This window comes from Tenrec ecaudatus, chromosome 11 (assembly GCF_050624435.1).
Source record: "Tenrec ecaudatus isolate mTenEca1 chromosome 11, mTenEca1.hap1, whole genome shotgun sequence".
Taxonomy (NCBI): domain Eukaryota; kingdom Metazoa; phylum Chordata; class Mammalia; order Afrosoricida; family Tenrecidae; genus Tenrec; species Tenrec ecaudatus.
Window position 1 is genome coordinate 13,683,337 of NC_134540.1, and position 27,284 is coordinate 13,710,620.

At 43.9% G+C, this 27,284-nt stretch overlaps 1 protein-coding gene across 1 annotated transcript in view; it reads left to right on the forward strand.

The window, feature by feature from the left end:
* The window catches only part of MRPS31 (mitochondrial ribosomal protein S31), a 29,276-nt gene extending 17,154 nt beyond the window's left edge, over positions 1 to 12,122 (forward strand). The window contains exons 6-7 of the mRNA XM_075562890.1: positions 5,109 to 5,252; positions 11,822 to 12,122. Coding sequence (XP_075419005.1) covers positions 5,109 to 5,252; positions 11,822 to 12,051 — 374 coding nt within the window. The 3' untranslated portion in view covers positions 12,052 to 12,122. The remainder of the gene's footprint in view (positions 1 to 5,108; positions 5,253 to 11,821) is intronic.
* The last annotated feature ends 15,162 nt before the right edge of the window (positions 12,123 to 27,284 follow it).

Genomic DNA, 27,284 nt, shown 5'->3' on the forward strand with positions numbered 1-27,284 from the left:
CAGTGCAAAGATTGGAGAAAGGTTTATAGACAGCCTGTGATACGCCGATGAGACACAACCTCGCTTGCTGAAAGTGAGGAGGACTTGAAGCACTCGCTGATGAAGATCAAGGACTGCAGCCTTCAGTGTGGATGACAGCTCAATGTAAAGAAAACCCAAATCCTCGCAACCGGACCAGGAGGTGACATCATGGTGAGTGGAGAGAAGACTAGAGTTGTCAAGACGTTCATCTTGCTTGGATCCACAGTCAGTACTCCTGGAGGCAGTGATCAGGACTGACCCACGGACACGTCGCACTGGGGAAACCTGCTCAAGATCTCTTCAAAGTGTTGAAAAGCAGGCTGTTACCTTGAGGACTGAGGTGCGCCGGACCCAAGCCATATTAATTTCAATTAATTCGTGTGCTTGGGAAAGTTAGACATTGGATACGAAGACTGAAAAAAAATGAATGCATTTGAATTCCGGTGCTGGAAAAGGATATTAACAGTACTGTCAACTGCCAAAAGAAGATTTCAGCTGGATATCATTTAAGTTCAGTTATGAAATATGTAAATGCTGCCAAGGACACAGAAGCCAGTTCAGCCAGGAGAATTAGTGGTAGCCCTGACATAGGGCAAGTCCTAATTCAGATATATTTGATTTTTTTTGAGCAATAAAGCAGAGGACATAATGAGTATTTTTAAACCTATACTTATTCAATTAACATAGGGAGTTTTTACATGTATTTATCAAATTATGAATGAATTTCAGCTCTTTCTTCCATTAAACAAAATGGTTTGAGGTCAAGGAACTATTTCAAGCTGACAGCAAGGGCTCAAGTAGAAAGAAACTGTTTTGGAAATGTTGATGGCAACATATGCACAAGTGTGCGTAATACTTTTGAATGATGGATTGTTATAAAATTTGTAAGAGCCCACCAAGAAGATGATTAATTTTTTAAAAATTCCTAAGATTCTTTAAAAAGAAGAAGAAGAAACAAATCTGTCTTGGCGGAAGTACAACCAGAAAGCTCCTTGGAAGCAAGGATTGTGAGATTTTGCCTCAAGCTTTGGACATATTTTCAGGAGAGACCAGTCCCTGGGGAAGGAAGAACATCCCGCATGCTTGGTGACGTAGCTGGACAGGGAAAAAGAGAAAGAACCTCAACAGGATGGACGGACCCAGAGGCTGCAGCAGTGGGCTCAAGTGTAAGAATGGCTATGAGGACGGCACAGACAGGTGGTGGTTCGTTCTGTTGTGCGCAGGGCCACTGTGAACGAGAACTCACCCAACAACAAAGCACCCCGCCCCCACCTTAATTATTACAGTTTTCATTTTTTATCCTTCCTGCTTTTTTCTGGGTAAGAAATCAAACCTTAAAAATCTATGTCTTTAAGCCTGATGAAAAGAAATGGGCATATACTTGTCTGACATTAAATTTTGTCTATCAGTAACTTAAAATAAGCGAAGGCGCACCGTACGGAAGGTCTCACCGCTTACAAGTGAGCCTCGTTCCTAGCAAGGGGAGTTAGCCGATGGATTATTGGTGCGCACAAGGTTCTCAGTGGTGCTTAGGTTCCTCAGCCAGTCTTCACTTGCTTCCTTAACCCTGCCAGCAGCTCCGTGTACAAAGGTGCCAGGCCCGCGTACATGCTTCAGGTCTCCCTGGCCGTGTGGGCTCATCGAGACAGGATCCCAACAAAGTAGGCGAGCCAGGTTTATGGACATGGGCTTGGTAACGGGGGTAGAGAGGCAGCCAGGAGACCAAATCATACCTGAGACGAACCACTGACCCAGAAACTTCATTTCTAGGAATTTATCTGAAAGAAATAACTATAAATATCTCAGCGGGTTATATGTTGAGCTGCTAAACCACAAGGTCAGCAGTTTGAAACCACCAACTGCTCTGTGGGGGGAAAAAATTAGGCTTTCTACCCTATAAAGAATTAGTCACAGAAACCCACAGGGGCAGTTCTACTCTGTCCTGTAAAGTCACTGTGAGTCAGAATCAACTCAATGGCAGGGAATTTGGTTCGGTTTTTGAGATCCGTAGAAGTATAACCACAAGGATTGTTCATCTTTGCTGTGTTTAAAGGAGAAAACATGTAGACGATCAAGCGGTTCTGCAATAGGGGAATTCATTAATTGTCTACATCTCGCTTACGGACTATGAATGCAGCCTTTATCACACAAACAAAGGAAGTCTGAAAATGTGATTCTCGTTTATTATTAAAAGCAAAATCACATGGAGAAAATATCTAGATCACAAAAATAATGATCTAAAAATGAAATTCTAAGGGAAAAGGGTGACTAAGGAATGTTGATAAAATTGACATGACTCAATTTACTATAGTATGCAATAAGTTACCCACATGTAAAGTATACAGTTTGATGTGTTTGGACAAACATGTACACCTGTGACACTCGCATCTCAGTCAAGATACTGAATGTTTCTGTCATCTTGGAAGGGTTTCTGTGCCTTCAGCAATCCGTCCCCCCTTTGCCTCGTCCACGGGCAGCCACTGATCTGCTTTCTGTCATGTTGCAAAGAGTTGCTGTGTCCTCTTGAATTTATGTGGCTGTCATTGCTCGTGCTCACCCCTTTTACTGAGCGAGCCTGGCGCTATGAGATGTGTCCGTGCGGGCAGCTGCCAGGTGAGGAGTGCCCCTGAGTTGTGGAGGATTATAGGAAGTTCTCTGCTTCCGGTGCATTTGAGCTATCATTCACAATATGCACTGCATCCAGTGTTGCGGCATGGAATTTGCTAGTGTTGTTAGAGCTTCACTTGTGGATATTCATAATATGGTAACAATAAAAATTTAAAAATATCCCAAATTCACCACCATTGAGTTGATGCTGACTCAACAACTCTGTAGGGCAGGGTAGAACTGCCCCTGTGAGTTTCTGAGACTGTTACTCTGTAGGAGGAGAAAGGCCCATCTGTCTTCCTTCCCTTTTTACTTATCACATGTTACATTAATTATTAAACTGCAATGCCAGGCCAAGCAGATTTTGACCAGGAATCGTTCATGAAAATAAAAATACACTAATTAAATTGACATCAGTTCTGATAACCAAGAAGAGGAACACTAGCAAGCATCATTGTTACTATATTTTGGAATCGTTTTTCAAATAAGATGCATTCCATCAACATAAATTTTACATTTCAGTTTTTATCATGTGTAGGCTAGTGATCATAATTTGTCCCATTTTAAAATGTTATGTGACTAGCTTGATCCTTAAAATCTGAAGCCCTGTCTTTCTTTCGGTGGCTTGGAAGTATTGACCTTACCGTTCACAGCCCAACAAGGAACCACTATGCCACTCGGGCTCTATGGGAATAATAAAGAATGCCTTCTTTTTAAAAACTCCGCCTTGACTCACTTAATCCATGATTCAGGGACAACCTGTATATACTGTCATGCATTCTGCACCCGCCTGTTGGTGGACAGTGTGGAGTGTTGTTTCGCAGTAGGCTGCTGGCAGTGTCTGTATCTGTGCATTTGTGGTTAGGCTCCCCGTCTCCGGTGGAAATGCCCCACTGGGAACCGGTAGGTTGTGTGCCAACCTCGTAGGAAATGGCTAGATGTACGTTAACTTTGTAAGAAGCCACAGACCCGTTTTCCAAAATACTTGTCCCATTTGACATTCCTACCAGCAGTGAGTGATGTGACTCATTCCTGAAAGAAGGTTTAAATTTCAGAAGCAAATCCACGATTGAAGCTCAGCACATAAAGGAGGCACGGGGCCAGTATGCTCTTGCGTCGGTAGTGGGCTGGCTGGGAGGCTGAAATGAACTAGTGTCCCCAAAGCACTTAGCACATGGTATGTGCTTTTTAGTATTGTTGTCCTTAGGTTACAATAACTCTGTTGACTTCTTGGCCTTTAGTAGAAGTAATAGTACATTAGTGACAAACCTTGGCAGATTCCGAAGAAAAACAGGCTAGAATTTAAAGATCAGTGCCACATGTGATATAAATACCCACACTTAGAAAAATATCCTTGTGGAGAAAATATGAATTTATTTTTTTCCCCTCCTGTCGAAGGGCGGTGAGACTTGAGGGGCTGATTACCCAGCATTGTAGTAAAACTGGTTACGGCTTGCCGGCCTTTGCAATTGTAGTCTCTACATGTAATTTTCATTGTTAGGTGGGACCTCAGTAGGTGACTTCACACTTCAAAAGGTTGGTGGAAAATGGGATGAAAAGATCGTCTAGTTTTTCCGCCCATTAAGGGAGGCCCCGTTGTATGTGTATTTCATACAGACTGTCGGTGTTTGCATGTTTTGAAGCTGTGCTTAAGAGTTTCAGCAGCTTCTTCCCCAAAGTGCGGAGCTCAGTCCTTCTTCCGAGTCTCAGTCTGGAAGCTCCGCTGAAACCTGTTCTCTTGGGGGACCGTGCTGGCATTGGAAACACCAGGGACACAGCTTCCAGCATCACACACACACCACCACCGTGCGGCACGCTGACAGACACGGACCTCATGCTGGGTAAAGTGGAGGGGCAGTGAGAAAGGAAGACCCTCGCCAGGATGGGCTGACCCCATGGCTTCAACAGTGGGCTCAGGCATAGGAGCAGTTGTGACTTTGTTCTGTGGGTCGGAACCAACTCAATGACATGTAACACGACAACACAATGGGGCTGTCCAAGTCTGAAAGGATCCCCGGTGGTGTAGTGGGTTACTCAGTGGGCGGTTAGCTTCAAAGTTGGTCGTTTGAAGCCACCAGCTGCTCCGCAGGAGAAAGGGGGCTTTCTGCTGCTGTGAACATTGTCAGAAACCTAGAGGAGGAGGTCCGCCCTGCCCTATACGCTGGTATGAGTCAGAATTGACTCAGTGGCAATTGGATTGCTTTTGATCTGAAAGCCCTGGTAGCACTATGGGATTGGCAGTAGGCTGCTCACCTCAAGGTTGGTGGTTCAAACCAACCAGCAGCTCTGAAGGAGAATGATGAGCTGTCTGCTCCCTAAGGAACCCTAGAAAGGGTTGCTATGTGTGCAGTCAACTCAATAGCAACGGGTTTGGGTTTGCTCGAAGTCTGAAAGTGTGTTATCACCTCAGACATGGCTATATCATATTTTTAAGGCAAGATACGTCAACTGGTGTTTGTTTATGATGTTCAATTTTACAGAGCCCTCACCTTCAATTTGGGATTTGGAATTGGCTAAGCAGTTAGCCGCAGTAAGTCAACAGCCCTTTCAGAATGGCTTTGAAGAGGTGATCCAGTGGACAAAAGAGGGGAAGCTGTGGACTTTCCCAATCGACAATGAAGCCGGTGAGTCACAGCAGCAGGCTTTATGCTGGCTTGTGATAAGAAGCGAAGCATGTACTTTAATTTCATAACTGTGTGTGAATCCCTCTGTGAGATTTTAAAAGAAGCCTGACAATGTTTCTACAAAGAACGTTAGAATTTCATTTAATTCTAGGTGTTTGATAAAAGGAAATTACACGGCAAATGCATCCTGGATTTCCATAACGTTAAACGGTTAAATATTGTAATCAATGTCCATTTTCTGGTTGAGCAGAGTTAGAGATGACCTGGTGGATCACCGAACCCATTGCCGGCATTGGCTCGCACTTCAGTCAGAGATCGAGAACCTGACGCGCTTCCATCTTATCCTGGTGTCATGTTACTCCTAAAGCTCTTGTACTAAGGAGGTCCTGGGTCTTTGTATTAAGCCACTTGAAGCAAAAAACTGTAGGAGATTTGAGGAGTTTGGGGAATAATTTAGATGCTTTGAATAGGCAGTAGGATAGTATTTACCTTCTTGAGGATTTCCTGGAGATGCCACCTCTTCCTGACTCGTTAGGTTTTGCATTTTTATGACACCCATGCTGTCGACAAACATTTTCATTAAATTATTTTTATAATTTATGGGTGTGTGTGTGTGTGTGTGTGTGATTGAGAACATATACAGCAGAGCTTACAGAGTGATTTATTTCTCCACACCCACATCAGTGGCAGTGATTGATTGCATTTTTAGAGTTGTGTAGCTCTTCTCACCATAAGATTCCTATCCAGTCATTGGAGTTGTCATTTGATCCCATAGTGTGTCTGACAGGGCTCTCTAGAGAAACAAAACCAGGAAACATGGATGGATGGGCATCCACAGCACGAAGCTAATTAGTCCACGCAGCAGAACAGAGGGCTCAGCTCAGCTCACTTCCACGGTACACTTAATGTATTGGAAGTCCTTCAGCTCACAACGGCTGCTGGGTTCAAGGTCAAGGTAGCAGACAGCAGAGTCCCTCAGCCATGCAGGCAGTCTGGCCACAGGCAGCAAACAGCAGGGCGCGTCACCAACAGTCAGCAGCTCAGGAGCTTAGTGAAGCAGGCCCGGACAGGATATATCGAACTCAAGCAATGCAAGAGGACAGGATCCGACAGCCTCAAGCTCAAGCTCAAGCGAGGTACACACCAGCAGTGTGGCGAAGCAGGTCTCGAAGGAACCTCAAGCTCTGGCGACAAGATCCACGTGTTGACTGTCCCACAGCGTAGCTCACAACTTGAGGCAGAGAACTAGCTAAAGCAGCAGCACGCTGGTCTGATCACCAGAGAACAAGAGAGACAGGGGTTCTCCTTGTCCTCCAGTCAAACTGTGACCTTATTCCTCCCACATGTTCCTATTTGCACAGGAAGCCACCTGTCACACAGGTGTTGATTTTTTAAAGACCTCTGTGCTCAGGTAGACGTGCTTTTATAGGGCAAATGGGTTTTCCATTCAACATGTTTGGGTACATTTTGCTTTGTGCCATCGATTGCAGTCCCCACCGTGGGACAGCGCTCTTCCCGTTTCCATGTGCCATTCCCACCACTCCCTGCTTCTGAGCTTGCTTCCCAAGCCAGTGCTGCCCTTTGGAGCTTGGGTGGCGGTTGCTGTAAGAGTGAACCGGAGCCTGTTGTACGATGGCAAGTGGAGGCTCCTGAGGGTGAAGGCAGTTCCAGGCTTGTAGGGTGTTGAAGGGCCAGAGTCTCAGCGCCTCCACCAGCCTCTGTCAGCCTAGTGAAGACTGCGCTTTTTGGTGATTGAGTTTTGTTCCAGAGTCTCCCTGCACACACTCCATATTGAATTCCATTTCCGAGCGCTCAGCGGAGGTGCGCTGGCCCATCTAGTTCCTCAGGTCTCAGGGCTGCGGAGGCTGGAGTCTGTGTGGGCCCTCTAGCATGGGGCTGGTTGTTTGCTCGTGTCTTTGATATTCCACCCTCCTCTTTGCTCGGTGGCTGCACACCAGTTTTCAAGACCCTAGTGGTTACTCACCAAGGTAGAATGTAGAACGCTGTCCATTGTGACATGCCAGTTGACCTTGGGGACACCTGAAATTACGGTGCTGAGCCCCCAGCTTAGTGACTCATTCCAGGGTGTTTGGTTATGACTAGGTTTTTTCACTCTTCCCTGGATACATTTGTGGCATGCATGAATACACATGTAGAAATAGGCCCTCAGGACACACGCACAAGCGTCTTAATATTTGAGGAACTGCCGTCATGGCCAGAACCCCAGGGTTAGGTCATCTCATATTTCTAGCATTGACATTTTAAGGTTCACAAAATGCTGTGCTTTTTTCCCTACTAATAATTACCTTCGTGAAGATGAAGGTCGTTTTTTGGTTTTGTTTTTCAATGCTTTACTTTGATGTTTTTGGGAAAAGACAAAAAGTTTTTTATTTTATTTTGGTTTTATTCCTGAGGTTACCAATGCTGATTTTGTAACATAATGAAAATAGCATGTCCTGTGTCTGCAGTTTACTTTCCAGGTGTGCATGTCACAGCAAGACGGAATGTAACCACTAATTAGCCACACACAGTACAGAGGGGGCTCAGTTCAACTCACTCTCTCTTTTGTGGAACAGTTAATCTACTGAAAGTCCTTCAATTCATGGAGGGCTTTGGTCCAAGGTCAAGGAAGCAGACAGCAGATTCTTTCCTCAGGCAAAGCAAGCAGAGTCTGCCAAAGACAGCAGGGTGGGTCAGCAACAGTCAGTAGCTCAGGATCTTAGTGAAGCAGGCCTGGACGGGATATTGAAGGACTCACAATGCAAACTGACAGCATCCAGCAGCCTTAAGTTCAAGCGATGTGCACACCTGCAGTATGGTAAAGCAGGTCTCAAAAGAGCCTCAAGTTCTAGTGACATGATCCATGTGTTGGCTTGGCCCATAGGTAGTGTAGCACACAGGTTGAGGCAGAGGACTAGCTAAAGCAGCAGCATGTTGGTCTGGTCACCAGAGAGCAAGAGAGACAGGGGCGGGGCTTGCAGGGCCATTTATCTCTCTGCCCTCCAATCACACTGTGATCTGATTGATCCACATGTTTTTATTGGCCAGGTTGGCACATAAACCTAACTACCACACAAGGAATCTGCATTTTTACTATACAAAACTACTAGGGTATATTATTTACCACTCCAGGCATCTATATTCTTTTCCTAATTTTGAGTATCTTTTTAAATGTTAACTTTTATTTTAGACTCTCTGAGTCCCTTCTCTCTGCTGTGCTTTGCCAGCATGGAGATTTATTTATAAAACTGTTGGGTGGAATTGTTCCCACTTATATTTTTAGTAATTGCCTTATGTTGGATTTATATTAAAATCATTTTTATTTTTGTTTCGGCTTTCATTTTAAAATGAAAAATAGCCATTTAAAAACAGCATTACCTAATTAACAGAGTAGTTCCTTGACAACAGCTTAGCTGTACATGTAAGTTACTGCCATTGAGTCCATTCTGACGCAGGACCCTGCGGGACAGGGTAAAACTGCCCAGTGGTTTTCTGAGACTGTAGCTCTATAGGAGGAAGCCTGGTCTTTTGCCCTCGGAGGGGGTAGTGGGTTTGAACTGCTGGCTTTGTAGTTAGCAGCCCAGTGCCTAACCACTGAGCCACCAGGGCTCCTCGTGTATTTAGAACATGTGGTCAGGAGAGAGCAGTCCTTGGAGAAGGACATCGTCCTTGGTACAACAGAGGGACAGTGACCAAGGGGAAGGCCCTCCACGAGATGGATCCACACGGTGGGTTCATTGATGAACTCAAACCCAGGAAGCATCGTGGGGACGGCGCAGGACCTGGTATTCTCTCACTGTGTTGCACATGGGGTCGCCATGAGTCGGAAACGACCGAACGGCCCTAACAACATCGATGTGACCCTAACTTCGGGGCCTTTTAGAAATGCTCTCCAAGAGTAATTCTTCATTTAGTGACGTCAGTGGGCTAGCGAGCCGAGTCAGAAGGCTACCCACACTGTGGTTTTGTTCTTCAGTATCATTTGTTTTCTGCGGTTGGACCCTTTGCTGTAGGAAATACCATCTGTACTTGAGTATAAGCCAAAGCACCTAATTTTACCACAAAAAAACTGGGGGGCTTTTCCAGCATTAAAAATGGGCTGAAAAAAACTCAGCTTATACTTGAGTATATGCGGTATGTTCTGTAATAGGAGGTGACAAGCATACTTCGAAAAGTTCAAACTGACCGGAAGCTCTGATGAGGGCCGTACTGCTATGTGGGAGCAGCACGTGCCAGGGTCCCATTGTAGGGAAGTCAGTGTGTGTTACAGAGAACTTCAAGGAAAGTGCAGGTGAGCAGCTGTGCGCTCTCAGAAAAGCCACAGAATCTGTAGGGTATTTTAGATCCCATTGTGACCAATAGATAAGAACCTTGAAGTAGTGACAGTGGAAGGAGTCATCATTTAAGAATAAATACAAGTGGAAACAATAAGGAGTTAAAATGGCTCATTTTACGTTAGTGCTTGTAAAAACAGTCATTGTTAGAGACTGGACTTTGCTCCTCCTTTGTTGCACTAGTTCGCGTTGTACTGAGTCGGGTGTGGTCATACTCAGGGATATTGAGAGCGGACTCAGACCCAGAATGAACCGACCTCTGCCACTGTCCCGGAGGTGACAGTTTCATACGTTCCCTTTTCGCTGCCTCTTTAGGGTCATCAAGAGTCAGGATGAGTTTGGGTTTTACATATTTATCTTAAGGTTTTAAATTTCAAGTGTAATTTAGCATTTTAATTATTTTAAAAGGCAGATAATATGAAAATATAGACAACCCTTCCCCCTTCACCCCAGTTCTTTTTCCTTCGTATGGCATAATCAGAATTAATAGTTTGATACCCGGGCAGTGCTCCAGGTTTGAACATCTGACCTGTGGACATCTGCTCTCACACTCACTCTGGGCTGACAGAAGGAAACAGAAACAGACCAGCATGTTTACCGTCTGGGTGACTGGGAAAGATACAGGCTGGAGCCCTGCAGTGGGAGACTCGGAGCTGACGTGGGGGGCTGGATTGTTGGCGGAGCTCCGCCATCTTTGAGCAGGGCGGAGCTGCTCCGATGGCTGAACAGGACAGCACAGTAACGGGCCCTCCTGGGGAAATACTTAAGCCAACCCGCACTTGTAGCAAATTCTTCATCGCAGACACTTTCACTGGCTGCTTTTAAATCCTTGAAAAATCTTTGAGGCTTTTCTTGCACTAAAGTAAGGCTAAATAAGAACAGTTTCTCTACCTACTGGCCTACGAATTCTTAAGAGACGCAGGAACGGCCTGCCTTCCCAACCCAGGGACTGTGCATGTGTGCCCTTTCAGCCCACTTGAAGTGGTAATTACACATTTTTTATCTGTTATGCAATTTTGACCTGAATTGGACTCAACAGTGTCCTGCAGCATTTTTTTGCCTTGAAGACTCTCTCTTGTCGGTTGTAGAGTAACTCGAACTGTACTCGTTCAAGTAGTTGTGTAATCTCCCGTAGGATGAATGGATCGTGGCTGATTGATCATCCTCCGGGTGATGCACGGAGCGCCAGCGGCTCCTTGCCAGGCCCTGGATGTTTGAATATTGCAGTAAGATCAGCTGCTGGAGACGTCAAAAGATAGGCGACCTTGAAATGGCAATACATATTGATCCGTTCTATCATAGGAAGCTAGTCCGTTGACCATCCAGGCAACTGTAAGAATCCTATTTCTCCTCACTTGAAGTAATTCTAGGTATTATTAATCTTTCAAATGTTCGGAGGGAAAATACACACGTATTTGTTTGCGTTTCCACGATTACCAGGCAAGTTATTCATCTCATCTGTACTTCCCTGGGAGTTACCTCTTCACGGCCTTTGACTTCGTGTCCAGGTGGGCTGTTTGTCTTACCACCTGGCAGGAATCCAGTGGCCTATGGACTTTCACTTCTCGTTTGTTACATTGTCTCCATCTCACTGCTCTTTCTTTTAAAATTATTTTGACTTTTAAAATCATTAGTAGCTTGTAGTTAGAGAAGCAAAAGCACCACAAGTTTATGATGTAAAGTGAATTGCAAGGACTGAAAATATACATTCTTAATTATCCCTTTAGGATTTCTCTAGGCATCGTAACTCTATGTAGGTTTATTGTATTTTGTCAGATAAGTGAATTTGTTAGTCATTATTTCCTTGAATACTTACTTTTTAGACCCACGTTCTTTCTCCTCTCATGGGAGTCTAGTCCTATAAATTGTTTGACTTATTTTTTTAATTGTTGTCCCTGAAATTCAGTTCTCCCTTTTGTCCGTGTGCTTCCTCTTTCTTAACATTGAGTTTGTCAGCTAATACACAAGGGCACTGTGTGCAGTGTAACTAATTATTCTCTACAAAAATCCTACTGCACTATTTTTAATCTTCACTGGACTGCAGAGGAAATTGATGCTCAGAGAAGTTCATCAGTTTGCCCAAAGTTACCAAGTTGTTAAAACTGAGGGGCAAGTCTCGGTCGAAATTGAAAGCCCTTCGCTGCAATACACGGCAACCTCTTGGCCACTGAATGGAGCCCAGTAGTTCTCAGTACGCAGAGTTGTAATGCCCTTTGTTTGTGTCTGGTTCCCTAGGTTTCGATGATGATGGCTCAGCATTTCATGAACATATATTTCTGGATAAACACCTGGAAGATTTCCCAAAACAAGGACCAATTCGCCATTTCATGGAGCTGGTGACCTGTGGCCTTTCCAAAAACCCAGATCTGAGTGTGAAACAGAAAATTGAGCATATAGAGTGGTTTAGGAATTACTTCAGTGAAAAGAAGGACATTCTGAAAGAAAGTGACATACAGTTCAATTGAAAACATTGGAAATTTTATTTCAAGCTTATTGGAAATAGCTGTTATTAATAAATAAAATAATTTTACCAAAATGATTTTTTCTGCTTTGGGTTATTTTACAATAATTAATTGTTGTTTCATTTGAATAGCACAACTAATTGCTTAAGCTATATATTATACATTTTTTGTAGCATTTTTCATCAAGTGAAGAAATTTCCCTCTGTTCCTAGTTTGCCAAGGATTTTTATTATGACTGAGTGTTGGATTTTCATAAATGCTTTTCTGGATCTATCGCTATGACCCTAAAATTTATTTTTCTTCTTTAGCCTGTTGATATGTTGAATTACATTGTTCCCCCCCCCCCAAATATTGAGTCAGCCTTGCATCCCCAGCATAAGCCTTACTTGCTTGTGATGTATAATTCTTTTTGTACATAAATACTTTGTTGAGGATTTTTATGACTTCATCTGGGCAGGTGATTTTCTTCTAGCCCTATCTTTGTCTGGCTTGATATTACGGGATTGCTGCCCTTGTAGGATGAATTAGCAGGTGTCCCCCCTTCTGTTGCTTTGGAAACTCTGAATGGCGCGGTGTTAATTCCTCTGCAGTTGTGTGGTGGAAGATGCCAGTCAAGCCCTCTAGATGCTTGGTGTTTGGTTTTGGAAGGTTGCTCACTGTTGATTCAACGTCTTTGGTAGCTAAAGACCTGTTCAGGTGACTTAATTTTCCTTGAGTGAGTTTTATTAGGTTGTGTCTTTCTAGTAACTGCACCATCTCATCTGAGTGGGACACTTTGTGACCGTGGAGTTGTTCTTGGTATACTTTTCCTGTCCTGTTCACTGGGGTCATGGGGTCAGTAATTGCCCTTGTTTGTATTGAATCATTTGCTGTTTTTCTTGGATATCCTGACTAGAGATTTTTCAATCTTACTGATTTTTTACCCCCAAAGAACCAACTTTTATTTCCCTCTAAATTACCTGTTTTCATTGATTATCTTCCTCTAATTTTTATTATTTAATTTCTTCTGCTTGTTTTCAATTGAATTTGTTGTTCTTTTTTGCATTTCCTGAGATGGAAGCCTTGATTATTCATTTTAGGTCTGGCTTTAAATGTATGTTTTCAGTGCTGTAAGGTCCTCTAAGCACAATTTTTTGCTATGCCCGTACATTTTGGAAAGTTATGTTTTCATTTTCATTTAGTTCAAGCTTTTCCTAATTTCTCTGGTGATGTCTTCTTTGAGTCATTTGCTATTGAGATGTGTGTTGTTTAATCTCCCAATATGTTGAGATTTCCCTACCTGTCTTCTGATTACATTGTGATCAAAGAACATACCTTGTCTGCTTCCTTTTTCTTTTAAGAGTGTTAAGGTATGATTTATGGCCCAGGATGTGGTCTGTCTTGGTGAGTGTGCCTCGGGGCATGAGCAGGGTGTTCTTAAATGACATGTAAATGCCGGTTAGACAGGCTGATCCCTGTGGTGGTCTCTTCAATGAAGGCCTTAATGCTTTTCTGCTGGCTGGGTCTCAGTTTTACTAATGGAGGGTTTCTGAAGGACCCCAGTTGTGGTTTGATCAGCGCTTGCTCTGTTTGCTGTGAGGCTGTCGTTAGACTCGTGCATGTTATTGTTAGTCTTCCTGGGCCATTTGCCCCTTGGCGTGTTGCAACTCCTTCCTTTACCCGCCACGGTCCTGGCTCTGAGACCTGATTTGTAGGAAACGAATATTAAGTATTCCACCTTTTTTGCCTGGTGTCCGCATGGTATGCCGTAATCTTTCTTCGTCCCTTGACGTTTAACCTGTGTTATCTTTAAAAGTGAGCTTCCTCTGGACGGTACGGTGGGCCTTGTTTTGTTGTACACTCTGAGAGCTTTCTGTTATCTACTCTTTTTAAATTGGCGTTGGACTGCATTTAAAATGATTTTTGAAAACATAAAATAAAATGATTTTTGCTGTGCTCAATACTTAAACTTTGGTTACTGTTTTCTGCTCATTGCTGCTGTACTTTTCGCTTTTCATATATGTGTCTGTCTGCTTTAATTTATGTTAGGCGCTGTATCTACTTGAGTAGAAGCCGACCCGAATATCAGCTGAGACACCTAATTTTACCACAAAAACGGCATTAAAATGTGCTCAAAAACTCGGCTTACACACGAGTATATACAGTAATTGTCATGCCTTCATATTCTTTTTCAGTATATAACTTATGCTTTTAAAAACTGTTTCAGTGATTGCCCTGCAGTTTGCAGTATCCATTTATAACTATTCTAAGCCTACTTCTAAATAATGCTACTTTACTCTTCAATTAATACAGATATAACTGAGTATTCTTAATTCATCCCTTTTGTCCAGCGGTTCCAACCTGTGGTCGCCTAAGACCATCAGAAAACACTTATTTCCGATGGTCTTAGGAACCGAAACACTGCTCCTCTGCCTCCAGATGGGTCAGCCCACATGCAGATACACCTGGGTACGAGTACCCGACGTGAAGACTGTTACCCAGGCTACACCATGCTTCAAGACAAATTTTCATTTATTTGTCATTAGAAATATTTGGGGGAGGGTGGAGGGAAGGTGAGGAAGAAAGGAGGAACATTACAAGGATCTACATATGGCCTCCTCCCTGGGGGGTGGACAGCAGAGAAGTGGATGATGGGAGATGTCGGATGGTGTAAGATATGACAAGATAATTTATAAATTATCAAGGGTTCATGGGGTAGGGGCAGGGGGGGAGGAAATGAGCTGATACCAAGGGCTCGAGTAGAAAGCAAATGTCTTGAGAATGATGAGGGCAATGAATGTACAGATGTGCTTTACACAATTGATGTATGTATGGATTGTGATAAGAGTTGTATGAGCCCCTGATAAAACAAAAAAGGTAAGTCCTGCTTTCCCCTCTGCTGGGGACGTACAGCCTCTCTCAAAACTAGGCTGTCCCGAACCCCTGCTCATAGAGTTGTTTCCCTTTCTACAAAGAGGGTTGGCAGAGCAGGAAATCTGCACATGGCCTGTGCCGAGGCCGACTGCGAGGGGTCCGTGCAGCAAGACCTAAGGTTCTCCGGAGGTCGTCCAGCACGTAGGAGCCTGTCAGGGCCGGTGGGGGCTCCAGGGGTGAGCGTGCTTCCCTTACTGAAGAGCAGAACACTGCTGCGAAAGTGTTGAAGGCTAAATAAATACAGAAAGCTAAATAAATACAAATTATTTTTTTGGAATAATAAATCACATTTTTAAAAAAGAAATCAGTCCTGGGCACACCTGTCAGGCAAACACTTGCTTTCCACACTCAATTTTTCTTCTGAATGAAACTCACCTGTCCACTGGCACCTGAGGGAAGCCGCCTGCGGCCAGTTGGAACAGGGTTGGCCCAATGGGACCAGAGTAGAGTTCTGATATACGAGTAGCCTGTCTAAAGCCTGGTCTACAGTCCAGAAGGTGACCTGGAAAAATGGTTCTAGCCAATAGAAACTATGGTCCTTACTAAGGCAGCCAAATGGGTGCTTCCAAGTTTAAGTATGCGAGGATGCAGATCATTTTAGCTAGCTGTGTGTTAGGCAGGGTTCTCTAGAGAAACAAAATCAGGATACTTATGATTTTATATATATATACAGCAAGAAGGAATATAACAGCTAATTAGTCCACACAGTTCCACTCAGTTCCATAGAACAGTTAATATACTGGAAGGCCTTCAACTCACGTGGACTACCGAGTCCAAGGTCAAGGAGGCAAACAATGGAGTCCTCCCCCAGCAAGGCAAGCAGAGTCTGCCCTCAGGCAGTGAGGTGGGTCACCAACAGTTAGTAGTTTGGGAGCTTAGCGAAGCAGACAGATGGGATATTGCACGCAAGCCATGGAAGGCAACAGGATCCGCCAGCCTCAAGCTCAAATTATGTACGCACCAGCAGCATGGCAAAGCAGGTCTCGAAGGAGCCTCAAGCTCTAGTAACATGATCCACAGGCTGGCTTGCCTGAAAGGTAGTGTAGCTCACAGGTTGAGTCAGAGGCCTAACTACAGCAGCACACAAGCTCCAGCACACTCAGATCCAGAGAGCAAGAGAGAGGGGGCGGGCCTTGCAGAGCCACTTATCTCTGCCCTCCAATCAAACTGTGACCTGATTAATCCCACATGTTCTTATTGGCCAGATTGGCACAATAAACCTACCTATCACAAGCTGGTAGGGGGAGGAAGCAGGGCAGGTGAAGTGAGCGCCCACAGACCATGAAAACCAGACAGAGAAGCTGGCTTCTAGAAGGGCCTCTGACCTGGATCTAGTCCATAAGAACAAAATTCCCATTTTTCTTAAAGGGTTTTGTTTCTTGTGTACCTAACACTTCGCAGTCATTCCAGGAAAGATGAAAGATGGGCTGTATTTGGGGGTGGGGGAGGGGAGAGTTGAGATCTTTTCAAAGTATTGGTCAATTGATTTGTATTACACACTATCACTTCTGGAAGCTCCTACCTTCTTCAGTATAGAGGTTGAGGTGGGGTTCCGTAAGCTACGCATGTAGCGGGTCCTCAATGAATGTTTGCTACATTTAGGAAGCACGGTGTGTTTAAAGGCAACACTCTGCTTAACTCAACTCTGCCTGACTCCTTGAACCGCTCCAGCAGGCAGGTGCATTTGGAGACCTGGACATAGGAAGCATGCTGGTTGGCAATTAATTGGTCTTACTCTGATTAGATGACAGAGTCACCGGTGTAGCATTGTCACACTGATGTCTAGGTCCTTCTTTGGGAGATTCTGACCAGGACACTTGAAATGAGTCCCAGGAGTCTGTGTCCCTTTGTAATTTTATAGAGAGAGCAAGACAGATGCTAATTCAACATTTTCCACCTGTACAATATAGCGATGTGGATGACACGAATCTCAAGTCCTGCATCCGTTCTCATCTGCCTTTCCTAAGTCCTTCCTTCCCTCGTGACACGGACTGACTTCCCCCCAAGTTTCTTATCTAGCCTTTCGAGTTGCTGTTGACCACTGGCTCCCACGTCTGCAGTGCTTTAAAAGAATGCAGCTCTCATCGCAGCAGGCCTCCCAGGAGATTCTCCGGTCACTCAGCATTAGGAAGCACTCAGCCAAAGAACTCCAGCTTTCTGTCTGTCCATTTGGCATCCTGTGGTGGCTCGGGTGCTGCTATGGCGTTGGAAGCTATGCCTCTAGGCTCTCCAATTCCAGCAGATTACTCACAGAGGCAGGGCTCACGGGAGCTTCCAGACACCTACGAAGTTGCAAAGTCACCAGTGAAAGCCCTAGGGATGGCAACAGAACATTATCCCAAAGAGTCCTTAGTTCCTGAGGTTAGAAGGCTCTCCAAATACACGGTGGCTGCAAAAATGAACTACAGCATCCCAACCATTGTGAAGATGCTATAGGACCAGGCCATATTCCTGATTCTATTGTACGTGGGGTTGCCTTGAGTCAGAATTGACTCATCAACAGCTCACAACAGCAAGGAAAAGCCATCTGAATTGAATCTCCTCAATGAAAGCCCAGACACCTTAACCAGTGGCCAGCGTGATGGGTACCACTGGGGTTCTAGAGTGGGTTGCTATGCAGTATATCATAGCAAGAGCTAACTCATCCTCTCTTTCGTGGCAAGCTGTGGGGGGATGTGCTTCACCAAAAGGTGCAGTAAATTAAGAAGGAGGAAGCTGTGGGCTACAAAAAGCAACACCAACATAAGATGGAGGTATCTGAAGGTGGATGCAAACAGAAATCTCAGTTGACTGCTGTTCACCAGGTGCAGAGGGCAGCCAGTCCAAAGCAGAGTTTGCCAGGAGAAGGAAACTGATACTGCCAGGTGAGTCTCAGGTGTTTGAAAGGAGAGATTTAGGCCGAGACTTGTCACTTGACCCTCCTCTGTGTTCTGCGGTACCTCTATCCTTACAGAGTCTGCCATTTTCCAGGCTGACCCTCTCTTTGGCCTTCTCCAGAACATGTCTCCAGGCTTTGGCAGGGGGTATGGACCCTCAGCTTCTCCTAGCCAATCGACCCTCTTTTACCGACACCCCTGCTCCCGCTGCCAAAGGAATTCAGTGCAATCAAGCCTGGAATTGGGGAGGTAGGATGCTGTAGTAACAACACAATGGTCCCACGTCCTTGGGCTGCTAATTCCTTACCATTTGCTTTTTGTCCAGGCAGCTTCTGAAAATATCTTGACCTTTTCTTCTCCCATTTTATAGTGATTCCTTAAAGGGAAAATAAAAACACAAACAAAACGCTTCATTGTGATTTCAGTAGGGTGCAAAGAAGGAAGGTTGGTGGCACATGCTTAATCTCTTAAGACAGAAACTCTGGGCTAGATTGCCACAATAATCCATTTTAAAACTTCTTATTCTGTCAAGTCTCCAATGCAGACAAAACCCTAGCTAGTAACTTGTCGTCAAGTGGATTCTGACTCAAGGCAACCCCATGCGTGCCAAGGGAACATTGTACTCAATGGGGGTCTCAGACGCTGGTTTGGGGGATGGGGGTTGTTAGGCTTTTATTTTTTCCCAAGGTGCCTCTGCGTGGAGTCCGGTAGCATCTGAGCACGTCAACTGTTCTCACCACCCCTGGGCTCCACGGAGGACAGTCACAAACTCCCTAGTTGACCCTTCACCCAGTCTCAGCAATGACCAACCCACGGCCAACCTGGCTTCATCCTGTCTCTCTACCCACTCGCCACGCCCCCGGGATTATTCTGAAGCAAATAATATCATGTGTGAATCAATCACGGATTGGAAGTGCTTCTGTAACTGCCTGTAGACTAGAGAATGGGTCTCTGATTAGGACTCTTCAAACGCTAATGAATATTTCTAATCAGGGTACTTCAAATGTGAAGCGCCTCTAGGAAGTGGATTAAAGTTAATTTATACACACGTCAATTGTTAATACTAAAGTCCTTTAAAGCAAGTCACCATGCAGACAATCTAACACAGGTCCAGTTAGTCTAGAAGAATTCGCGGGTTTTGCTGCTTCACTAGCAACTGCTTAAGAGACAGGAAGTTCTGCATGCTACTTTGCGGCGTAGGACTTGTGAGCGGCTGCTAGAGGTGCCGCTAGTGGCCTTTCCCCCTGTGGAGCAGAGCGAAGAAAATACGAGTTGCAAAGCAACAATGAGCCCAAAGAAAGGTGTCATGCACCACGTGGACCCCAGCCTCTGCGGCTCTGGAGACCAGAACAGCCAGCTAGCCGGTCATCACCGCTGATCTCTCTGAAAGGGATCCCAATAAGAAGCCCTGATGGAGTGGGAGAGAAATGTGGAACAGAACTCAAAATCATAAAATGACCACACTTTCTGGTTTCTTAGAGACTGGTGGAGCCCCTGAGTCTATGACCTATAATACCCTTCAGTTCCAGAACTGAGCTCACCCCCTGACTCAACTGTCAGCTAAGCAATAGGCAGACAGTAAGGTCCACAGTAACAGCCGAGAGGCACACACTCCTGAGAGAATTAACCATATTGGAGTCAAACAGGCAGCATTTGCCCGGAATAAAGCTAAGAAGGCAGGAATGGATAAGAAAGAAGACCAGGTGGGTACAGTAACCATGGGGAGGACGTGGGAAGAGATCATGAGGAGTGCCATCATGGTCTGGATTGAAAGTACCCTGGCCTGGGGTTAGGAGCGCTTCAGTCCTTAAAGTGATGTGGTTGCTCTTTAAACGACAGCAGAGTTGTCCACGGTGATAAATCATTTGGTTTCTTGACTGCCGTTTCCGTAAGCATTGATGTGGATCCAACGAAGCCGGAATCCTTGGCGGCTTGGCCCCTTTCTGTTTCTCACGGTGTTGTCTACTAGTCTGCTTGCGGGAATTTCTTCTCTTTACAGTGTGGGCTAATCTACCCCGAAGACTGTCATCTTTGATTGTCATCAAAGTTTCATCTCCTTGGGTTTCAGCACGCAAGGCTATCATCTGCGTATTGCAAGTTGTTACCAAGCATTCCTTCAGTTCTGCTGTCACATTCTTCTTCGTACATCCCAAGTTCCCGGACCAGTTTCTCACCATACGGGTGATTTATGGTGAAAGGATACAGCCCTGTTGTATATTTTTCCTGATTTTGGACCACTTACTATTTCCTGTTCTCATCAAATGACTGTCTCTTGGTCCATGTCCGGGTTCCAAGGGGCACAATGAAGTGTTCTGGAATTCCCGTTCTTCTCCATGTTAGCCATAGTTGGTTTTCATCCACACTGTCAAATACCTTTGCATAGCTAGTAAAACACCAAATTAATTTATTCCTGGTATCCTCTTTCAGCCAAGATTCATCTGATGTCAGCAATGATAGTCTTCCTTCTATATTTTCCTGAATTTCTGACAGCTCCTTATCAATGTACTGCCATGACTCTTTTTGAATTAACTTCAGCAAAACTTTTCTGGCGTGTGATACTAATGATATTGTTGAATTATTTCCACATTCTGAGCACAAATATAGATTCCTTTCAAATTTCTTGGCATAGCTGGATGAGTGCTTCAGAATGACATCAGCTGATTGAAACATTCCGATGGATATTTCGACAACTCCATGAGCCTTGCTTCTTGGCAATGCCTTTAGCTACAAGGAAGACTTCTTCCCTCTACCCAGCAGTTCTTGATCATCTGCTACCTTTGGAAATGGCTAAATATTATCCATTTCTTCTTGGTACACTGATTGTGTGTATGCATCTTTTTTGGATGCTTCATGCTTATTCAATGTTTTGTCTACAGAATTTCAATACTGTAACCCAAGATTTAAGTGTCATCTTCAGTTCTTCCAGCTTTAGAATGCAGAGCATCTGCCTCTAACACCAGGTCTCTGCTCATGTTATTAGGTTAGTTCGTCTTCTTGAGCTGCCTTTTGAAAATTTGTGTTCAACTCTTATTTGCTTCAGTTTCCCTACATTCAAGACTAAGTTTGAGAGTCTCTTCTGACATCCACTCTGTTCTTTTATTTTTCCTTTTAAATGACCTTGTGCTTTCTTCATATACCATGTTCTTGCTGATTCCCCACCACTTTTTGGTCTTTGAACATTACTGCAATGCATACTATCTAATTATTATAGTTTTATAATAAAACTTGACAGTCGGGCAACTGACATGTTTTCAAGTGTGAAACAGCTGTTCTTGGTTCTTTTTTTTAAATCATTTTATTAGGGGCTCATACAACTCTTCACAATCCATACATACCACGTGGCTCTCAATTGTGTAAAGCACATCTCTACATTCATTGCCCTCATCATTCTCAAAACATTTGCTCTCCACTTAAGCCCCTGGCATCAGGTCCTCATTTTCCCCCTCCCTCCCTCCTCCCCCTCCCCCATGAGCCCTTGATAATTTATAAATTATTTTATATCTTTCCCTGTCCAACGTCTCCCTTCACCCACATTTCTGTTGTCCGTCCCCCAGGGAGGAGGTCACATGTAGATCCTTGTAATCGGTTCCCTCTTTCCAACCCACTCTCCCTCTACCCTCCCAGCATCACCACCCACACTACTGGTCCCGAAGGGATCATCCACCCGCACTCCCTATGCCCCCAGCTCCCACCTGCACCAGTGCACATCCCTCCATTCAGCCAGACCCGCAAGGCAGAATTCGGATCACGACTGGGGGAGGAGGAAGCATTTAGGAACTAGAGGAAAGTTGTATTTTTCACCATTGCCACATCGCACCTTGACTGGCTTATCTCCTGCCCGAGGGCCCTCTGCAAGGGGATCTCCAGTGGCTGACAAATGGGCTTTGGGTCTCCACTCTGTACTATCCCCCTCATTCACTATGGTAAGATTTTTTTGTTCTGATAATGCCTTATACCTGATCCCTTCGACACCTCGTGATCGCACAGGCTGGTGTGCTTCTTCCATGTGGACTTTGTTGCTTCTGAGCTGTTTTTTTTTTTAAATAAACTTGGTCTCATTTTTAAAAATGCTCAAGCTCCATGAGAACCTCTGTTGGAATTCTCAGCTAAATTGCATAGCTCTTCATCCACAACATAAAATTCCAGTGTTCTTAGTTTCAACTCATCATGACGCTATACAGATATAGATTTAAGCTCTGGACAAGTTTGAAACGAACAACTTTAATATATTGAAGTCTTCCTCACCATGGATTTATTTGTCCATTTAAATATTTATTATTTTTTACTACTTAGCGTGTAAGTAGGCAAATGTTCTTCTCCACAAAGGCCTGGCTTAGCTTTCATCACGATTGTATGTATATCTGTCCTAAAATTGTATTTTACTCATTTGTTGCTGTTGTGTAGAAATACAATCACACACTGCAATTGTGCTCTCGGAACTGTTCTAATTTACCTCGAGAATCTTTTCCACTTAATCATATAATCTCTATTAGTGACAGCATTTTTCACACACTATTCCTGCATTAGCAAACTGCCACAAACGTAGTGCCCTAAAGCACCCCACGTTCATTCTCATAAGTCCTGTGGATTAGTTAGGTGAGTCCATGTTCAAGATTTCACAAGGCTGCATGTCGGCCTGGTGTGTTCCTTTCGAGAGCCGTTGGCAGAGCCAATCCTGTAACTGAGACATGTTTTCTTCTGTCTGCAGAGGTTGCTCTCAACGCCTAGAGGCCACTTGCTGTTTCCTGCCATGTGGTTCCCGAATAGGCCTTCCCACAGCATGACCTTTTACTTCTTCAAGGGCAGCAGACTCTCCATACCACTAAAGAGGAGTTTTCTTGACTACTCCACCATTCTTCTCATATTTTCTCTCCATGTTGACCCTCTCTTGCATTTGGGGTGGAACATAATCTCGTTAATTTCTTTCCTACTCACTGATGGATTGAATTTGCTATTTTGTTTTCAAGTGGGGTTTCATGACTCATATCAATGTCTGTTAATCTACTGTAATTTGGTTAGGATGTGTTCATTCTTTTTCTATACCTTGGAATAACTATTACATAATTGGAATTGTTTATGACCAATTGTTTACAGACCTTAGCAGTTACCATGAGTAACTGCTATGTCCCCATTTCTTTAGTGATTATTAAACTACTCTTTTTTTCTTTTAAAATGGTTCTGTTAGCTAATTTTAAGGAATTTGAACATTCCATAAATTTTCAAAATTTTTGGCATGATGTAGGCTCTTGAAAGAAAAAAATCACTTTATCTTCACAGAATCTTTAGCTGTTTCCCTTCTTATGACTAAGAGGATATTTCTCTATATTCTAAAAGTAAATCATGACAGATTCTTATTAGCCTTTTGAAGAACCAATATTTCATTTTGTCATCCTCTAGATCGTCTTTTTAAATTTTATTTACTTGTTTTGACCTTAGTTCTTTCTTTCATTCTGTTCCCAAGATTTAGTCTCATATATTGAGCATGAGTGTATGTCAGTAAAATCCCTAAACAGAAATGCAAAGCAAAATTTAAAAAAAAAAACTAAGAGGAAAAAAAAAACACAACAGAGTATCCAAAAACTATGGGACAATTACAAAAGGCATAACTAAAGTATAATGCTAATATAAAAAATGAACAAGAAACAAAATAACTATTTTAAGTAATAGTGGGTAAGAATTTTCTACAGTTGCTGACAAACACCAAACTACACATCCAGACAGGATACCTAAAGAAAATGACGCAGGGTAAATACCAAATAAAATCTATACCTGGACATACTATATTCAAACTAGAAAAATCAAAGACAAAAAGATAACCTTGATAGAAGCCGGGGGTGGGGGGGGTGCCTTCTCAAAGAACAAGGATAAAAAGTGTATCTGATTTATCTTCAGAAACCGTGGCAGCATGGGGAGTAGAATGAAATACTTAAAAACGAGTTTCTAAAGAAATAAAGGAATTTCCCCAACATCTCCAATCAACCATCTTCAAAAATTTTCTACCTTCCTTAATATAAAGGAATCACCAACCGAGAAACCTATACTCAGAAAAGTTATCCTTTTAAAGTGAAGAAATACTTTTTTAGACAAAAATTGATGTATTTGTCACCACTAGACATGCCTTGCAAGGAGTTTTTCAGAGAGAGGGAAACAGATACAGATCAGAAAGTCACACTTACATAAAGAAACAGCATTCAAGAAAAAAATTAATGAAAATATTTTTATTCTTATTCTTAACGGATCTAACAGATAACCATTTGTTTAAAATAATAATAGTAACAATGAACTACATGAGTACAGCTTATGGGTTCTCAACCCTCTTCATGCCGTGACCCTTTAATAATTCCTCATGTTGTGGTGAGCCCCAACCATAAGATTATTTTCTTTCATTTTTTATTTCTGGCTATGGAATTTCTCATTCAATCTGGACCTGCCACAAAGACAGACAGAAAGCGCATCTATCAGAGGACATAAGATCATTTTCATTGCTACTTCATAACTGTCATTTTGCTACTGTTAGGAATTGTAATATAAATATGATATGCGGGATGTATTTTCATTGTTTCAAATTGAACATTATTAAAACATAGTGATTAATCACAAAAACAATATGTAGTTATATAGTGCAAAGATATTTTGTAATCATTTTATTGGGGGCTCGTACAACTCTTACCACAATCCATACATCTATCCATTGTGTCAAGCACTCCCTCCCTTATTCACTATGGTAAGATTTTTTTTGTTCTGATGATGCCTTATACCTGATCCCTTTGACACCTCGTGATCGCTCAGGCTGGTGTGCTTCTTTTTTGTGGGCTTTGTTGCTTCTGAGCTAGATGGCCACTTGTTTCCCTTCAAGCCTTTAAGACCCCAGACGCTATACCTTTTGACAGCCGGGGACCATCAGCTTTCTTCGCCACATTTGCTTATGCACCCGCTTTGTCTTCAGCGATCGTATCATGGAGGTGTGCACCCAGTGATATGATTTTTTTGTTCTTTGATGCCCGATAACTGATTTACTTCTCAAAACAGAAATTTAATCATGGTACCCCTTTTCCCATCATCCTTTGTTTTTACCTTCTGAAATCCTCTGAGGTTTTCCAATCATCACCACGGTCACTCACTCATTCACTCACTGCCATTGAGTTGATGTCCACTCATAGCAACCCTATAGGACAAGGTAAAACTGCCCCTGTAAGTTTCTAAGCTGGTAACCCTTTATGAGAGCAGAAAGCTCCCTCAGAGTCGCTGGTGGTTTCGAACTGCTGACCTTGTAGTTAACAACTCGATGCATAACCACTACCACCAGGGCTCCAGCATCACCTGCAGCAGTAGATGGGATACTTCTTCAAATCACCCATGACCATGAGGCTTGGAGAAAAGGACCAAGAGTTTCCTTTTTAGCAAAATTCCCAACATGTATCTTGGGGCTATTTTTTCAGTGTCTAGATAGTGGCTGGGAGAGTTGATAATCAAGAAATGTTTAGTGAATGAAGCAAAATGCATTCTTCTTTTGGACACAAGCCAATGATGAGGGCCTTTTAAACTATTGCAAGAGACCAAAGCCCTCACTTCCTGTCTTGTCCTGAGGAACTCCCCAACCTTAGTTCATACCTCCTTCCGTTCCAGCTCCGGGGCACTGGGACAGCTCACCAGATCCGTGCTGGACTGCCCAGTCCCTTTGCAGTCTTGCTTCTGGCACACGACAAAGAAAGGACCCATCCTCACCATCCGTGCCCCACCCCTGCAGAGACCTGTTACTATACGTAAGCCCACAAGAGGGTCCTCTAACCTGTATGTAGATGCATACACACCCAGTTGCCGTCAAACTGATTCTGACTCGTAACAACTTCATGTACACAGTGGGCCGAGTCCCACTTTGAGAAGAAGTGGAAGGTAAGATGAAAATGAAACAATGGAAACCTAATTCTGAAAATAAACAAGCAAACAAACCAGGCAACAGGAAAAGAGCTCTCTCTTTCTGAAGCATCCACATTCAGATCGATAGGGCCAATGAGTTCTAGGTATGTAACTCAGAACACACCAAAACGAGCTCATTGACATCCAGGAGTCGAAAGTCACGTCTTTCTGAATTTCCAACTGTGAACTTCGTCGTTAGCAGCTCACTACGACTCGCAAGTAAGCCACACGGTCTCTCCAGAGCCATCTTTCTCAAACAGGGTTGAGGACAATAATCTAATATAGACTATGAAGCCATAGTCTCCAAGCTCAGGCTCACTGCCACTGAGTCAATGCCGACTCAGAGCGACCCTACAGGGCAGTGCAGAACTGCCCCTATGGGTTTCCGGGACTAACTTTTTTAATCATTTTTGGGAGCTCATACAACTCTTATCACAATCCACACATACATCAATTGTGCAAAACACACCTATACATTCGTTGCCCTCATCATTCCCAAAATTGGCCTTCCGCCTGGGTTCCTGGAATCAGCACCTCATTTTCCTTTTTTCCCCTCCCACTGGGACTAACTCTTTAAGAGAGTAGAAAGCCCCCTTCTACAGAGTGATTGGTTGGTTTGGAACTGCTGACCTTGGTGTTTGCAGCCCGGTGCGTAACCACCAGGCCACCGGGACTTTTGCAATGATGCAATAGCCAACTGGAGATCAAGGTAGCCTGTTTTCAGCTGCATCTTCAGCCTCTCCTGCTTTCGTCCTATGCTCCAACCATAACAACGACGCCCGTGTGCTGCGGGAACCTGTCTGCTTATCCACGTATTCCCCTTCTGTCTGCTTATCCATGTGTTCCCCTTCTTGACGTGGAGGCTTTCGCCATCCTGCTGTTGGTGCTCTGAGAGGCCCTTCTAGACTCTCCTGGCAGAGCAGCTCCTGGTTTCCGCGTGGCCCACGGGGCTGTGTGGTGTAGCATCAGGGGCAGGATTCTAGGGCTAGATCACCTGCCTGTGATCCTTGGTTCTATGGCTGCCCAGCTGGGCCATCTTGCCTGTGTTACTTAACTCCCCCGTGTCTTAGTTTTCTCATTTTTAGTGATTATAAAAATGATTCTCATTCCATATATCATTGGGCCATGTTGCACAGGCTGATTAAAACGCCGAGAACATGGCCTGGCCCACGGCCAGGATGTTGTTGTCTTTAATCCATACCCATCGTGACTGCAGCCTTTGTGATGGCTGGTTCTATGTGCCACACTAGTTGGGTAATGGTGCCCAGCTTTTTGGTCAAACACATGTCTAGATGTTGCTGTGAACGTATTTACATGTGATTAGCATTTCAACGAGCTGCTCTTAGGTGAAAGCAAATCACTCTCCGCAATGGGTAGGGTCACAGGTGGATCAAAGGTATGAAGGGCAAACACCAAGGTTTCTTTCTTTTAAATTGTTTTATTGGGGGCCTGTACAACTCCTGTTACAATCCATTGTCTCAGCACATTTGTTGCAATCATCATTTCCAAAACATTTTTCTCCTTGAGCCT